General features: G+C 42.8%; 1 protein-coding gene across 1 annotated transcript in view; it reads left to right on the forward strand.

Annotated features, from left to right (window-relative positions):
* The window catches only part of plxna2 (plexin A2), a 455,628-nt gene that overhangs the window by 426,664 nt on the left and 11,894 nt on the right, over positions 1–17,070 (forward strand). The window contains 3 exon segments of the mRNA XM_082962164.1: positions 2,804–2,903; positions 16,225–16,415; positions 16,673–16,842. Coding sequence (XP_082818290.1) covers positions 2,804–2,903; positions 16,225–16,415; positions 16,673–16,842 — 461 coding nt within the window.

Here is a 17,070-nt window from a genome sequence, read left to right on the forward strand (position 1 = left end):
GAGAGGGAGGAAATTATGTGTCATGTGAGGATGTGTTTGTACAGTGAGGGAAAAAAGTATTTGATCCCCTGCTGATTTTGTACGTTTGCCCACTGACAAAGAAATGATCAGTCTATCATTTTAATGGTAGGTTTATTTGAACAGTGAGAGACAGAACAACAACAACAAAAATCCAGAAAAACGCATGTCAAAAATGTTATAAAATGATTTGCATTTTAATGAGGGAAATAAGTATTTGACCCCTCTGCAAAACATGACTTAGTACTTGGTGGCAAAACCCTTGTTGGCAATCACAGAGGTCAGACGTTTCTTGTAGTTGGCCACCAGGTTTGCACACATCTCAGGAGGGATTTTGTCCCACTCCTCTTTGCAGATCTTCTCCAAGTCATTATTAAGGTTTTGAGGCTGACGTTTGGCAACTCGAATCTTCAGCACCCTCCACAGATTTTCTATGGGATTAAGGTCTGTAGACTGGCTAGGCCACTCCAGGTCCTTAACCTCTCTGGGCTAGGTGGGATGTTTGCGTCCCACCCTAGTCAACAGCCAGTGGAATCGCGTGGCGCGAAATACAAATATCTCAAAAATGCTGTAACTTCAATTTCTCAAACATATGACTATTTTACACCATTTTAAAGACAAGACTCTTGTTAATCTAACCACATTGTCCGATTTCAAAAAGGCTTTACAGCGAAAGCAAAACATTATGTCAGGAGAGTACCCTGCCAAAAATAATCACACAGTCATTTTCAAAGCAAGCATATATGTCACAAAAACCAAAACCACAGCTAAATGCAGCACTAAACTTTGATGATCTTCATCAGATGACACTCCTAGGACATTATGTTATACAATACATGCATGTTTTGTTCAATCAAGTTCATATTTATATCAAAACCAGCTTTTTACATTAGCATGTGATGTTCAGAACTAGCATACCCACCGAAAACTTCCGGTGAATTTGCTAAATTACTCATGATAAACGATGACAAAAATACATAACAATTATTTTAAGAATTATAGATACAGAACTCCTTTATGCAAACGCTATGTCAGATTTTAAAATAGCTTTTCGGCGAAAGCACATTTTGCAATATTCTGAGTACATAGCTCGGCAATCACAGGCTAGCTAATTTGACACCCTCCATGTTTGGGGCTCACTAAACTAAAAATTGGATTACCTTTGCTGTTCTTCGTCAGAATGCACTCCCAGGACTTCTACTTCAACAACAAATGTTGTTTTGGTTCCAAATAATCCATAGTTATATCCAAATACCTCCGTTTTGTTCGTGCGTTCAGGTCACTATCCGAAGGGTAACGCGCGAGCGTATTTCGTGACAAAAAAATTCAAAATATTCCATTACCTTACTTAGAAGCATGTCAAACGCTGTTTAAAATTATATGCATATTCTCGTTTCTGGGCAAGAGTAGTAACCAGTTTAAATCGGGTACGTTTTTTTATCCGGCCGTGAAAATACTGCCCCCTAGCCCCAACAGGTTAATATGCTTCTTCTTGAACCACTCCTTTGTTGCCTTGGCCGTGTGTTTTGGGTCATTGTCATGCTGGAATACCCATCCACGACCCATTTTCAATGCCCTGGCTGAGGGAAGGAGGTTCTCACCCAAGATTTGACGGTACATGGCCCCGTCCATCGTCCCTTTGATGCGGTGAAGTTGTCCTGTCCCCTTAGCAGAAAAACACCCCCAAAGCATAATGTTTCCACCTCCATGTTTGACGGTGGGGATGGTGTTCTTGGGGTCACAGGCAGCATTCCTCCTCCTCCAAACACGGCGATTTGAGTTGATGCCAAAGAGCTCCATTTTGGTCTCATCTGACCACAACACTTTCACCCAGTTGTCCTCTGAATCATTCAGATGTTCATTGGCAAACTTCAGACGGGCATGTATATGTGCTTTCTTGAGCAGGGGGACCTTGCGTGCGCTGCAGGATTTCAGTCCTTCACGGCGTAGTGTGTTACCAATTGTTTTCTTGGTGACTATGGTCCCAGCTGCCTTGATATCATTGACAAGATCCTCCCGTGTAGTTCTGGGCTGATTCCTCACCGTTCTCATGATCATTGCCACTCCACGAGGTGAGATCTTGCATGGAGCCCCAGGCCGAGGGAGATTGACAGTTCTTTTGTGTTTCTTCCATTTGTGAATAATCGCACCAACTGTTGTCACCTTCTCACCAAGCTGCTTGGCGATGGTCTTGTAGCCCATTCCAGCCTTGTGTAGGTCTACAATCTTGTCCCTGACATCCTTGGAGAGCTCTTTGGTCTTGGCCATGGTGGAGAGTTTGGAATCTGATTGATTGATTGCTTCTGTGGACAGGTGTCTTTTATACAGGTAACAAACTGAGATTAGGAGCACTCCCTTTAAGTGTGCTCCTAATCTCAGCTCGTTACCTGTATAAAAGACACCTGGGAGCCAGAAATCTTTCTGATTGAGAGGGGGTCAAATACTTATTTCCCTCATTAAAATGCAAATCAATTTATAACATTTTTGACATGCGTTTTTCTGGATTTTTTTGTTGTTATTCTGTCTCTCACTGTTCGAATAAACCTACCATTAAAATTATAGACTGATAATTTCTTGGTCAGTGGGCAAATGTACAAAATCAGCAGGGGATCAAATACTTTTTTCCCCTCACTGTATATCTTAGAAAGAGACAGAGGGTGACAAATCAGGCTTGCAGATCAATGTGTACTGCATACATTCAACATGTTATCTGAGAGCAGTACACCTGTAGATTGGTGATTGAACATGTTATCTTATCAAAATGTTCTCTGTTGTGTTGTTGAAGGTGTCTGACCGTTGTGTGGTGGCGCTGGTGCCCAAACAGACCTCTTCCTACAACATCCCCCCGTCAGCCAGCATCTCCAGGACCTCCATCAGCAGATATGGTGAGTACCATTGAACGACATTGAACATTATACATCTCTATGATAAGTACTGTACCGCTTTCGCTCCTCCCTCTGTTGGACCATTTCAAACAAACACCTGTTACATAATAGATTAACACGGGGAGGGGTTTGAGATTAAAGTGTTCACTGTGGAAGCCAATATAAACATTAGATTTTAGATTAGCTTGTAGACATTTTAGCAGACTCTTTTGTCCAGAGCCACAATGTGAGCAAAACTAAAATCATCCTAGCTAAGACCAGCTCTTTTTGGATCGTCTATGCTTTTCTGCGGAGGCATAGTTTACCTTACTCTCTCCTCCCGACCGTGTTTGCTGTAGTTTGCCTCAGCCCAGAAACTGCAGGGGTGGCAGAGGGATGGAGAGAAACAGGAACAGAAGGGGATAGAGGGATGAAGGGTGAGGGGGCGAGTAGAGAAGGCCGATGGGAGACATGGAGAGAGGTGTTTGTTTTAACCATCAAGTATAATAATGAGGATGCCAGATTGAGCCTGGAGCCAGGGTATAATAGTCCGACACACACACACACTGGTGACAGACACAGCGGTGAGCCACAGGGCGTCCCGTCTGGTCCCATGCCCAACCCCAGACCTAGAGAACCACAGCCAATTATTCACTGTGAATGATACTTTACACCAATGGGAAGTGAGAACAGAGCGTGGTTGGACAATTATCAGGGCTGGGATTGAATGAGAACCCCCATAGGTTGTTGTCAGTCGCCTGGAGACATGACCAACTGAGCCAAAACAGAAACATCATCCCTCCTCCCTCCCTCTCTTCCCCCCCCCCCCCCCCCCCCCCCCACACACACACACACACACACACACACACACACACACACACACACACACACTTCTCTCAACTAATTTATCAATAACAAAACCAACAGTGTATATCAAATTACCAACTTTAAATATCTAAACTAAGTTTGGTTCAGTGGCCAGTGAGGCATACAGTATTATACAGTATACCGTCCTCCACAGTATACCGTCCTCCACAGTATTCCGTCCTCCACAGTATTCCACCCTCCACAGTATTCCACCCTCCACAGTATTCCGCCCTCCACAGTATTCCGTCCTCCACAGTATTCCGTCCTCCACAGTATTCCATCCTCCACAGTATTCCATCCTCCACAGTATTCCATCCTCCACAGTATTCCACCCTCCACAGTATTCCACCCTCCACAGTATTCCACCCTCCACAGTATTCCACCCTCCACAGTATTCCACCCTCCACAGTATTCCACCCTCAACAGTATTCCACCCTCAACAGTATTCCACCCTCAACAGTATTCCACCCTCACAGTATTCCATCCCCCACAGTATTCCATCCCCCACAGTATTCCATCCCCCACAGTATTCCATCCCCAACAGTAATCCATCCTCAACAGTATTCCATCCCAACAGTAATCCATCCTCAACAGTATTCCATCCACAACAGTAATCCATCCAGAACAGTAATCCATCCACAACAGTAATCCATCCACAACAGTATTCCATCCCCAACAGTAATCCATCCTCAACAGTATTCCATCCCCAACAGTAATCCATCCCCAACAGTAATCCATCCCCAACAGTAATCCATCCCCAACAGTAATCCATCCTCAACAGTATTCCATCCCCAACAGTATTCCATCCCCAACAGTAATCCATCCCCAACAGTAATCCATCCCCAACAGTATTCCATACAAGGGTTGCTTCAATCTGTTTTACTACAAAGAACTTGTTGAATATTTTACCAAACTCATGAAATAGCAATGAGACGGTGAAAGGGGATGTTTTTTAGTGTGTGTGTGTGTGTGTGTGTGTGTGTCTATGTATCTGTGTCCCTGTGTGTGTGTGTGTGTGTGTGTGTGTGTGTGTCTATGTATCTGTGTCCCTGTGTCTGTGTCTGTGTCTGTGTGTGTGTGTGTTTTGTACTGCTTTAGAAAACAGCCGCTCCTCCTCTGGCTCCACCCCCATCGATCATAGCCTGGCACAGCAGGCACAGATGTGCCTGACACCCAGCTGATTGATTCATATCAATTTAACGTTCAGCACTTAGCATCTCGCCTCAATTTACCGTGCCAGCGGTCCCCCGCCCCCAAATAACCCCTACACGTCCCCCCCTGACGCCTCACAAACACACACACCTGCGGCCCTCATACCCACCTCAGGTAGCCTGAAGCCTGATACTGTGGTCACAGAGCTGAAGAGCAATCTTCTCCATGAGAGGAGAGGAAGGAGGAGAGAGAGGGGTAGGCACCTGACAGTAGCATAAGATGGGATTTGAGACCTCAATTCACCCCACTGTCATACAGAGAGAGAGAGAGACATACACACGCACCCTACCAGACCGAAAGGTCCCCAGGGGCCAACCTAAAGACAACTGCTGGTCTTTAGAACATACCACTTAGAGCCGAAAGTCGCTGTAGTGCTCTGGGGCGTTGTTGTCCTGCGCTGCCCTTAGAAGCCAGGTGAGAGAGATCTGACACTGATCTAGAGTCCCACGAGACCACTCATAGACTCAGACACACACACACTGCCGGGAAGGAAATAACTGCTAATTAGGAAGACTGGAGAGGAGGAGAGGAAGAAGAGCACCATTCCTTAGTGTCAAAGGAATGGGAGATCTGAGATTGGAAGAGAAGAAAGGACAGACAAGGGGAGGATGGCTGGAGGGCTTTACATATTAGAGATCTTTTGATGCATTGATTAGGACTGTGACCGAGGCCCTTACAGTGTGGCGACAGCAGGAAAGAGACAATGATTTATTTTAAGAGGAGAGCCACGTCTCTCTCTCTGTCTCTCTCTCTCACAGATCTATTCAGAGAGAGGGATGATATGAAAGAGTGAGCGAGAGGAAGAGAGACAGAGAGAGATAATATGCGAGTGAGAAAGAGTAATATGATAAGAGAGAGACAGAGAGAGAGATGGGGGAGAGAGCGATGGGGGAGAGAGAGGGAGAGAGCGATGGGGGAGAGAGAGGGAGAGAGCGATGGGGGAGAGAGAGGGAGAGAGCGATAGGGGAGAGAGAGAGAGAGAAATGGGGAGAGAGAGTGATATGATAAGAGAGAGACAGACCGAGAGAGATGGGGAGAAAGACAGATGGGGGAGAGTGATATGATACGAGACAGACAGATGGGGAGAGAGAGACAGAGAGAGAGAAACAGGGAGAGAGAGACGAGAGAGAGAGAGAGAGAGAGAGAGAGAGAGAGAGAGAGATGGGGAGAGAGAGATGATATGAAGGAAAGAGAGGAGGGAGCTGGGCTGACAGCTGCCCCTCCACTCTCTGGACTTAATGAAATATTAATGAGGTGCATGGCTCCTTTCATCTTTGGTATTTTATTAGGATCCATCTAGTCTAGTGAAAGGGAGCTGCACTCCAGAGGCCCAACAGACACGTATCAACATCGATGGCCGGCTGTAAGCTGTATGTGCCGGCTGTAAGCTGTATGTGCCTGCTGTAAGCTGTATGTGCCTGCTGTAAGCTGTATGTGCCGGCTGTAAGCTGTATGTCCCGGCTGTAAGCTGTATGTGCCTGCTGTAAGCTGTATGTGCCTGCTGTAAGCTTTATGTGCCTGCTGTAAGCTGTATGTGCCTGCTGTAAGCTGTATGTGCCTGCTGTAAGCTGTATGTGCCTGCTGTAAGCTGTATGTGCCTGCTGTAAGCTGTATGTGCCTGCTGTAAGCTGTATGTGCCTGCTGTAAGCTTTATGTGCCTGCTGTAAGCTGTATGTGCCTGCTGTAAGCTGTAGCTGTATGTGCCTGCTGTAAGCTTTATGTGCCTGCTGTAAGCTGTATGTGCCTGCTGTAAGCTGTATGTGCCTGCTGTAAGCTGTATGTGCCTGCTGTAAGCTGTATGTGCCTGCTGTAAGCTGTATGTGCCTGCTGTAAGCTGTATGTGCCTGCTGTAAGCTGTATGTGCCTGCTGTAAGCTGTATGTGCCTGCTGTAAGCGGTCTCTATGCAGATAAATGCGGTCAGAGACCAAGAGCAGCACTGCCCCCTCAAGATTCTGAGCCTGCTTGGCAGGGTTGGTCCTGTAGTGGTTCTGAGCCTGCTTGGCAGGGTTGGTCCTGTAGTGGTTCTGAGCCTACTTGGCAGGGTTGGTCCTGCAAAGCCAAAGCCCCCTAAAGGGAGAGCATACTACACCAGGAAATTCTCAAAGCTGCTAATGAGAACCTTGATGACCTTGTACCTAGCCGGTGGGGATTCCGGTGGGGTGCCCCCACCCAGGCAGTGGCAGTGCTGGCAATACTAGCTGCAGTAACACATGGGGAGGGGGTCACACTTGGACATTCAGAGAGGGGGTATATTATTGTGACCCTGGTGGCACAAAATCAAAAGTCTGACTGCATGGAGATGCTTGGGAATATGGTCAATTCGGGTGACCGTATTGTGGGTGTTTCAGGGAAAAGGTGTACATTTGACCTCCATCATCTAGGATGTGACAATGGTTAATAAAATCGCTCAATTTCTGCCCATTTTTTTGCACAGTCTTGCAGGCCTTGTCATACAGCTGCAACTGTAAATGCATTTGTAAATCAAGACCTTTCTTGAGTTGGGCTCTGGGATGGTGCAACTGTTGAGAATGTGAGCTTATGGTTGTGTGGGGGAAAGGGTTGAGTGTGTGTGGGTGTATGTGTGTCTCCCACAACTGTTGCGAAGGAGTAAAAGATGTTAGGGACAATAGAGGATGATCCACAGCTATATATAATACAAATCGAGGTGAGGGCGATGGAAATGCATTTGGCAATTGATTTACTTCAATTCGGTAAATGGCACTGTGTGCTCTTTTGGAAGGATGGATCCCAGTCTGTTCAGGGCTATGGGATACGGGGGATCGGGGGTGGTCTGCCGGGCATTGGGATGACAACCCAACTAGGGATGAGGAAGGCTTTTAGCGGGTGGAATAGTAGGGACCAATTGGAGGTTTACTTAGTAGCAATGCAAATATCATTGAACAGCTGTATAGACACTCAATCATCATGTTACTTTTTAATGGTACGTTTACAAACATATATTTTCATAAATAGAATTTAAAGTTGTGTCTCATTATGGTAAGTGGTGAAATAAGTATAGCCAGTTACAATTATAATGGCCTAGCAGATAATAAGAAAAGACGATCAGTATTTACCTGGCTAAAAGAGAAGGAATATAATATCTATTGTTTACAGGAAACCCATTCAACAATTTTAGATGAAGTTTTGTGGGAAAAGAACTGGGGGGGCAAAATATATTTCTCCCATGGGCAAAGAAATTCAAAAGGGGTGATGGTTTTAATTAACAGTAATTTTGATCCAAATGTGCAAATTGTCCAAACAGATTATCAAGGTAGATGGATTATTTTAAATATGTTATTGGACAATAAACAGATATGACTTATTAACGGTCCGAATAATGATGATCCAAGCTTCTTTGAAAATATATATAAGAATGTATCAACTCTACAAGCAACACGAGACTCTATTATTATGGTGGGAGATTTTAATACGGTCTTAAATACCTCTCTGGACCGGAAAGGAAATCACACTACAAACTATCACCCTCAGGCACTTAAGGAAATCATGAATGTCATGGACATATTGGAATTAGTGGATATATGGAGACTTAAATACCCTGACCTAGTGAGATATACATGGCGGAGGCATAATCAAGCTAGTCGTCTTAACTACTTTCTTATGCCATTCTCTCTGGCACGAAAAGTTAAAGTGTTGATAGGGGACAGAATGCGGTCGGATCATCACGTAATTGGCATATATATTACTCTTACAGAATTTCCACGTGGGCGAGGATATTGGAAATTTAATCACAGTCTACTAGATGATAAATTGTTTAGAACTAGGACAGAAGAATTTATAACTGACTTTTTCAGACATAACATAGGTACAGCAGATCCCCTTATTGTATGGGACACTTTTAAGTGTGCCTTTAGATGCCATGCAATTCAGTACTCATCTATAAAACAAAAGCAATTTAGATCAAAAGAGTCCATATTAACAAAGGAAACTGAAGGACTAACAGTACAGTTAGATAGCAATAAAAATGGTACCATAGAGGCACAGAATAAGTTAGAGGAATAACAAAAAGAAATGGAGGAACTTATTCAAGAAAGATCCAGTGTAATATATTATAAAAATAAAGCGAACTGGATGGAATATGGGGAAAAATGCACCAAATTCTTTTTCAATCTTCAATATAGAAATGCTACCCCAAAATGTTTTATTAAAACTTGTTACAAATGATGGAGTCACGCATGATTCACCAAATTATATTTTGAAAGAGGAAGTAAAGTCCTTTAAGAATATGTTTTCGTTTCAGCCTCCTCAATCTCCACTAACTGAAACTAATTGTATGGATTTTTTCCCTAATAATAATGTAAAATTAACATCTGTACAGAAAGACTCATGTGAAGGCCAAATTACAGAGGAGGAACTGCTTGATGCAATTGGAACCTTTAAGGATGGGAAAACCCCAGGGCTGGATGGCATACCAGTGGAAGTATACAAAACTTTTTTTGATATACTCAAAGGACCATTAGTAGCATGTTTTAACCACTCCTATATAAATGGTAGATGATCAGACATGCAACAAGAAGGTCTGATATCATTATTACTGAAACAGGACCCAAATGGTATATATAAAGATCCAGTCCATTTAAAAAATTGGAGACCTCTTACACTTCAGTGTTGTGATGCAAAAATCCTAGCAAAATGCTTGGTGCATAGAATTAAAAAAGTATTGTCAGATATTATTCATCCTAATCAGACAGGTTTTTTACATGGACGATACATTTGAGATAATATAAGACAAGTACTAGAAACAATAGAATACTATGAAATATTGGGGACACCAGGCCTGGTTTTCATAGCTGATTTTGAAAAGGCTTTTGATAAAGTACAACTGGAGTTTATATATAAATGCCTAGAATATTTCAATTTTGGGGAATCTCTTATAAAAATGGGTTCAAGTTATGTATAGTAACCCTAGGTGTAAAATAGTAAATAATGGCTACATCTCAGAAAGTTTTAAACTATCTAGAGGAGTAAAACAAGGTTCTCCACTATCGGCATATTTATTTATTATTGCCATCGAAATGTTAGCTGTTAAGATTAGATCAAACAATAATATTAAGGGATTAGAAATCCGTGGCTTAAAAACTAAGGTGTCATTGTACGCCGATGATTCATGTTTTCTTTTAAAACCACAATTAGAGTCTCTCCACGGTGTCGTGTCTTTGGCATCATTAAAACTGAAGACATATTTATCAAATAACTCTCTGTAATTATTATTACGCAATTAACCTGATTAATCATGTAACTGTAATTAACTAGGAAGTCGGGGCACCAAGGAAAATATTCAGATTACAAAGTTATAATTTTCCTAATATAACTTTCAGATATTTTAATATCTGATCAATTAGTCTTCGAATTAATGAATTCTTATTTACCTCACACCAGTCTCATTCCAAATGTAGTAAATTGTTGGTTATCTGCACGAACCCAGTCTTCACTATGAGTCATTCATACATCAATTGTCTTAAAATAATTTATTTACTAACTAGGTAATTCACAGAAATGCATGACAAACAGTAGATATGTTTACAAGGAAATGATAGGAGAATGTGTCCTAGTGGGCTAAACCGGCATGGCGGCTTGTTAGACAAAAGGGGAGTGGGGGGGTCAACTGAGGAGACACTACAGAGTTGAATATTATAACAATTGAAATACTAATCCTTTGCACATGAACGCTCACTCATTCGGGAACAATTGCAATCAATATATATATTTATGCTCAGTGTGTTGTCGGGATCTCTGTTGAAAAGTTTGTTTCTGTTGGAGAGTCTGTCCGCCCTCTCTCGCTCTCTCTGACGTGGTTAGAATGGGTAGTTCAGAGTGACATTCATTCATGTCGTAATAGAATAGCTGTTTCGGCGGTTGTCGGTCTTTGCGTTCAATGATACCGAATTCCTAGCTGCAGACTAGTAATTAATATTACATTTACATTTAAGTCATTTAGCAGACGCTCTTATCCAGAGCGACTTACAAATTGGTGCATTCACCTTATGATATCCAGTGGAACAACCACTTTACAATAGTGCATCTAAATCTTTTAAGGGGGGGGGGGGGGGGGGGGGTTAGAAGGATTACTTTATCCTATCCTAGGTATTCCTTAAAGAGGTGGAGTTTCAGGTGTCTCCGGAAGGTGGTGATTGACTCCGCTGTCCTGGCGTCGTGAGGGAGCTTGTTCCACCATTGGGGTGCCAGAGCAGCGAACAGTTTTGACTGGGCTGAGCGGGAACTGTGCTTCCTCAGAGGTAGGGGGGCCAGCAGGCCAGAGGTGGATGAACGCAGTGCCCTTGTTTGGGTGTAGGGCCTGATCAGAGCCTGAAGGTATGGAGGTGCCGTTCCCTTCACAGCTCCGTAGGCAATCACCATGGTCTTGTAGCGGATGCGAGCTTCAACTGGAAGCCAGTGGAGAGAGCGGAGGAGCGGGGTGACGTGAGAATATCAAAGACTTGTTCTTATTCTGTCGGTATCGATAGTCTAAGAGTTTAACCACGTGGTATGGTTAAAAGTTCATCAAGAGAAATGCATGGTCTCCAACCTTTAGCCATCTCGTAATTGAGGTAAGCTCGGGCTGGGGATAGAAAACCTAGGTGGGGGGTTTTATTCGGAAGAGCAGAAAAGGGCCTGTCCCATGACGTCAGACCATAACTGTGCTCATGGGTGGTCCTCTGATTTAGTTAAGACTCCAAAGAGAATTGGAGTTTCCTTCATTAAACAGTCCAAAATCACATTACACAATTTCACAAACAGTTCCATCCTTATTAATTAATTTTATACAACCATTTAGATGTAAGTCTCATAGCTGAGGCTATTGTATAATCATGATTATGGTAATGTGGCGGTATTGTCTCATGAGTTTCACAAAATTGTACCAAACGGACCAGTTCGTAGCTGGATTCTTCACCAATCTTTTATACATTCTCCAGAACATAAATGTCGTTCGGTTCTCCAGTTCTGTGAGATGGAAGAACTCCTTTGTTCTCTCTATACTGGGGCCATGAGGAGAGGGTCTCCTCGTAGGAATTTACGACCGCTCTTACAGTGCCTGGTGTCAGAAGTATAGAGGTCGGGGGATGGTGCTCGCAGTGTCCAAAGAGGTCAACGTCATGACAACTGCCTCATAGAGGATCTAGATACTTTTGCTATCCTCTCTGGATTAAAACCAAATTATGATAAGTGTTAGGTATTGGATCACAAAAAAATGCAAATTTTACATTACCATGTAGTTTACCAATTAAATGGACTGACGGAGATGTGGACATACTCGGTATACAAATCCCAAAAGAAAAAAATTCTCACTCCAATATATTTTTATAGAAAGTTAGCAAAAATAGATAAGATCTTGCTACCATGGAAAGGAAAATACCTGTCGATTGGTGGAAAAATCACCCTGATTAACTCTTTAGTCATATCACAGTTTACCTATTTGCTTATGGTTTTGCCTACACCTAGTGACCTGCTTTTTAAATTATATGAACAAAAAATATTCAATCTTATTTGGAACGGCAAGCCAGATAAAATTAAAAGGGCCTATTTATATAACGAATATGAATTCAGAGGGCAGAAATGTGATTTTGGACTGTTTAATGAAGGAAACTCGGCCTTCCCTGTGGCTCAGTTGGTAGAGCATGGTGTTTGCAACGCCAGGGTTGTGGGTTCGATTCCCACGGGGGGCCAGTACAAAAAAAATGCATGAAATGTATGCATTCACTACTGTAAGTCGCTCTGGATAAGAGCGTCTGCTAAATGACTAAAATGTAAATGTAATGTAAATATTAAAGCATTAGACCTCTCACTAATGCATCAGTCATACCAAAGTTATACTTAAATCCAAACTGGTTTTCTAGTAAATTGGTACGAATGTCTCATCCTATGTTCAAGAAGGGCCTTTTTCCCTTTATTCAGATTACACCTGCCCACTTTCGGTTGTTTGAAAAGGAAATAATCTCCAAAATATCTTTATTTTTTAAACAAGCCTTAGAAAGTTGGTTGCAATTTCACTTTAATCCACCCGAAAAGACAGAACAAATAATACAACAAATATTGTGGTTAAATTCAAATATAGTATTATAATATAATATAGTAAAACTGTACTTTTCGAGAAAAAAAAAAGGTATAATTTTAGTGAATGATATTATAAAAAGGACTGGTGGAGTGATGTCACACATGCAGCTAACACAGACATATGGAAATGTCTGCTCTACCCAAAATTACAACCAATTAATTGCAGCATTACCACAAAAATGGAAGAGGCAAGTAGAAGGGGAAAAAAGTAAGGAACTTGTATGTCGGCCCTGTATTAAAGAACATAAATGGTTAAAGAAAAGTGTGATAAATAAAAACATATACCAATTTCATTTAAGGACCAAAAAACTGACAACAGTGCCATATAAATTGCAAAATAGTTGGGAAGAGATTTTCGATGTACCCATTCCATGGCACATGGTTTATGAATTGATACGCAAAACAACGCCGGATTCAAAACTTCGAATTTTTCAATTTAAATTACTATACAAAATTCTTGCAACTAATAGAATGTTATATATGGGGGATACAATCTTCCCAGCTCTGCAGATTCTGCTGTGCGGAGGCAGAGTCATTAGATCATTTATTTTGGTATTGTCCATATGTAGCTCGTTTTTGGTCACAGGTCCAGGAATGGCTGAAGAATTGCAACATTTGCCTAGAACTAACGCTGCAGAAAGCAATACTGGGTGATTTGAAAAGCCATAGTCAATCAATCAATAATATAATAATTATTTTAGCAAAAAAAAAATGTTTTAATTTACAATCTGTAGAAGCTATGAGAATAGAAAGGTTCAATTGTTTTGTGAAGCATCACAGCACAGTTGAAAAATATATGGCAAATAGAAATCCGAAATGGATGATGTTGAGAGATAGATGGGAGAGGTTGAATGGAGCTGAAGGGTGGGACTAATAACAAGATAAACAATGTAATACATTCAGGGTCTGTAAAATGTACACTGCTCAAAAAAATAAAGGGAACACTTAAACAACACAATGTAACTCCAAGTCAATCACACTTCTGTGAAATCAAACTGTCCACTTAGGAAGCAACACTGATTGACAATACATTTCACATGCTGTTGTGCAAATGGAATAGACAACAGGTGGAAATTATAGGCAATTAGCAAGACACCCCCAATAAAGGAGTGGTTCTGCAGGTGGGGACCACAGACCACTTCTCAGTTCCTATGCTTCCTGGCTAATGTTTTGGTCACTTTTGAATGCTGGCGGTGCTTTCACTCTAGTGGTAGCATGAGTCTACAACCCACACAAGTGGCTCAGGTAGTGCAGCTCATCCAGGATGGCACATCAATGCGAGCTGTGGCAAGAAGGTTTGCTGTGTCTGTCAGCGTAGTGTCCAGAGCATGGAGGCGCTACCAGGAGACAGGCCAGTACATCAGGAGACGTGCAGGAGGCCGTAGGAGGGCAACAACCTAGCAGCAGTAGCGCTACCTCCGCCTTTGTGCAATGAGCAGCAGGAGGAGCACTGCCAGAGCCCTGCAAAATGACCTCCAGCAGGCCACAAATGTGCATGTGTCTGCTCAAATGGTCAGAAACAGACTCCATGAGGGTGGTATGAGGGCCCGACGTCCACAGGTGGGGGTTGTGCTTACAGCCCAACACCGTGCAGGACGTTTGGCATTTGCCAGAGAACACCAAGATTGGCCAATTCACCACTGGCGCCCTGTGCTCTTCACAGATGAAGCAGGTTCACACTGAGCACATGTGACAGACGTGACAGAGTCTGGAGACGCCGTGGAGAACGTTCTGCTGCCTGCAACATCCTCCAGCATGACCGGTTTGGCGGTGGGTCAGTCATGGTGTGGGGTGGCATTTCTTTGGGGGGCCGCACAGCCCTCCATGTGCTCGCCAGAGGTAGCCTGACTGCCATTAAGTACCGAGATGAGATCCTCAGACCCCTTGTGAGACCATATGCTGGTGCGGTTGTCCCTGGGTTCCTCCTAATGCAAGACAATGCTAGACCTTATGTGGCTGGAGTGTGTCAGCAGTTCCTGCAAGAGGAAGGCATTGATGCTATGGACTGGCCCACCCCTTCCCCAGACCTGAATCCAATTGAGCACATCTGGGACATCATGTCTCGCTCCATCCACAAACGCCACGTTGCCCCACAGACTGTCCAGGAGTTGGCAAATGCTTTAGTCCAGGTCTGGGAGGAGATCCCTCAGGAGACCATCTGCCACCTCATCAGGAGCATGCCCAGGCGTTGTAGGGAGGTCATACAGGCACGTGGAGGCCACACACACTACTGAGCCTCATTTTGACTTGTTTTAAGGACATTACATCAAAGTTGGATCAGCCTGTAGTGTAGTGTGGTTTTCCACTTTAATTGTGAGTGTGACTCCAAATCCAGACCTCCATGGGTTGATAAATTGGATTTCCATTGATTATTTTTGTGTGATTTTGTTGTCAGCACATTCAACTATGTAAAGAAAAAATAAGATAATATTAATAAGATTATTTCATTCATTCAGATCTAGGATGTGTTATTTTAGTGTTCCCTTTATTTTTTTGTGAAATAGCTCAGTTACAAATAGAAATCAAACTGGATGGACATCAGAAATAGAGGAAGGACAAAAAAACACAAAAAATAACTATTGTAAAATAGATTGTGTCTATAAAATGTGTATAAGATGAATAAATTGAAGGTAAAAGCTGAAGTGTTTATTAGTTTACTCCAATTGGGGGCTCGGTGGTAGGGTTGGTGGTAGGGTTTGCGGGGAATAATAATAAAGGTATATTCTTTAAAAAGTATGTATGTCTATATAGGTATGTGTATGTATATATGTGTATATGCATGCATGCGTGTATGGATATATATATATTGGATTGGAAATGATGCAGACAATTACATTGATGGAAGCAATATTCTTTCTGCAATATTAAGCTGATCTACCCCCCCAATTTTTTTATTTTTTCAATTATTTTTATTTATTTATTTAAGTAAAAATAAAAACATAGATGGCCGGCAGACAGACATAGACCTGCAGGCAAATTAGAGAGGAGGTGTGTGTGTGTGTGTGTGTGTGTGTGTGTGTGTGTGTGTGTGTGTGTGTGTGTGTGTGTGTGTGTGTGTGTGTGTGTGTGTGTGTGTGTTAGTGTTTATTTCCAAACTGAACAGGACAAGGGAAAAGAGCACAGAACTAGGAACACAGTGGCTCATTTACAAGTGTCTAATTTCTCTCTCTCCCTCTCTCTTTCCCACTCTAGACTCGTCCTTCCGGTACACAGGTAGTCCAGACAGTCTGCGTTCCCGTGCCCCTATGATAACCCCTGACCTTGAGAGTGGGGTCAAAGTGTGGCACCTCGTCAAGAACCACGAGCATGGAGACCAGAAGGAGGGAGACCGCGGCAGCAAGATGGTCTCCGAGATATACCTGACCAGACTGCTAGCCACCAAGGTAACACCCAACACAAACTTCTTCCCCCTGCAGCCTCCATATTTCAATTATACTACAGTAGTTTACTTTCAGTTACAGTGTTTTGTTTTACATAAATTGTACTAAGTGACTGGTGGTACAATCCTGTATGTTGTGGATCCCAGTGGCTAATGACAGACTTTCGTCTGCTTAGGTTATCTGCCTATTCTTTTAGGAAATCAGTTATTGTGAGTGAGTTTATGTATGTCTGACCTGGTGTGTCCATTGTGTTTACCCAGGGTACACTGCAGAAGTTTGTGGACGACCTGTTTGAGACGTTGTTCAGTACCGTCCACCGGGGTAGCGCCCTGCCCCTCGCCATCAAATACATGTTTGACTTCCTGGACGAGCAGGCGGACAAACACGGCATCCACGACCAAGATGTCCGCCACACGTGGAAGAGCAACTGGTGAGGAACCTGGAGGATGTAGAATAGGAGATGATAGGATGGGTCATCAATAGGATGTATAATGTAGGATGTGATGTGTATCAATCAGAGGATGATCACGAGCTCGAGAAACTTTCCAAAAGCAGTACTGGATTCTGCCTGTCGTGGAGTTGAGCCTAAAGCTCCTCCCTAAAGCCAGCACTTTAGTGACCCAGAAAGAGGAGAGAAATACGTTACTGATAGTTAGTG

This window comes from Salmo salar, chromosome 15 (genome assembly GCF_965601325.2).
Source record: "Salmo salar chromosome 15, fSalSal1, whole genome shotgun sequence".
In the NCBI taxonomy this organism is placed as follows: domain Eukaryota; kingdom Metazoa; phylum Chordata; class Actinopteri; order Salmoniformes; family Salmonidae; genus Salmo; species Salmo salar.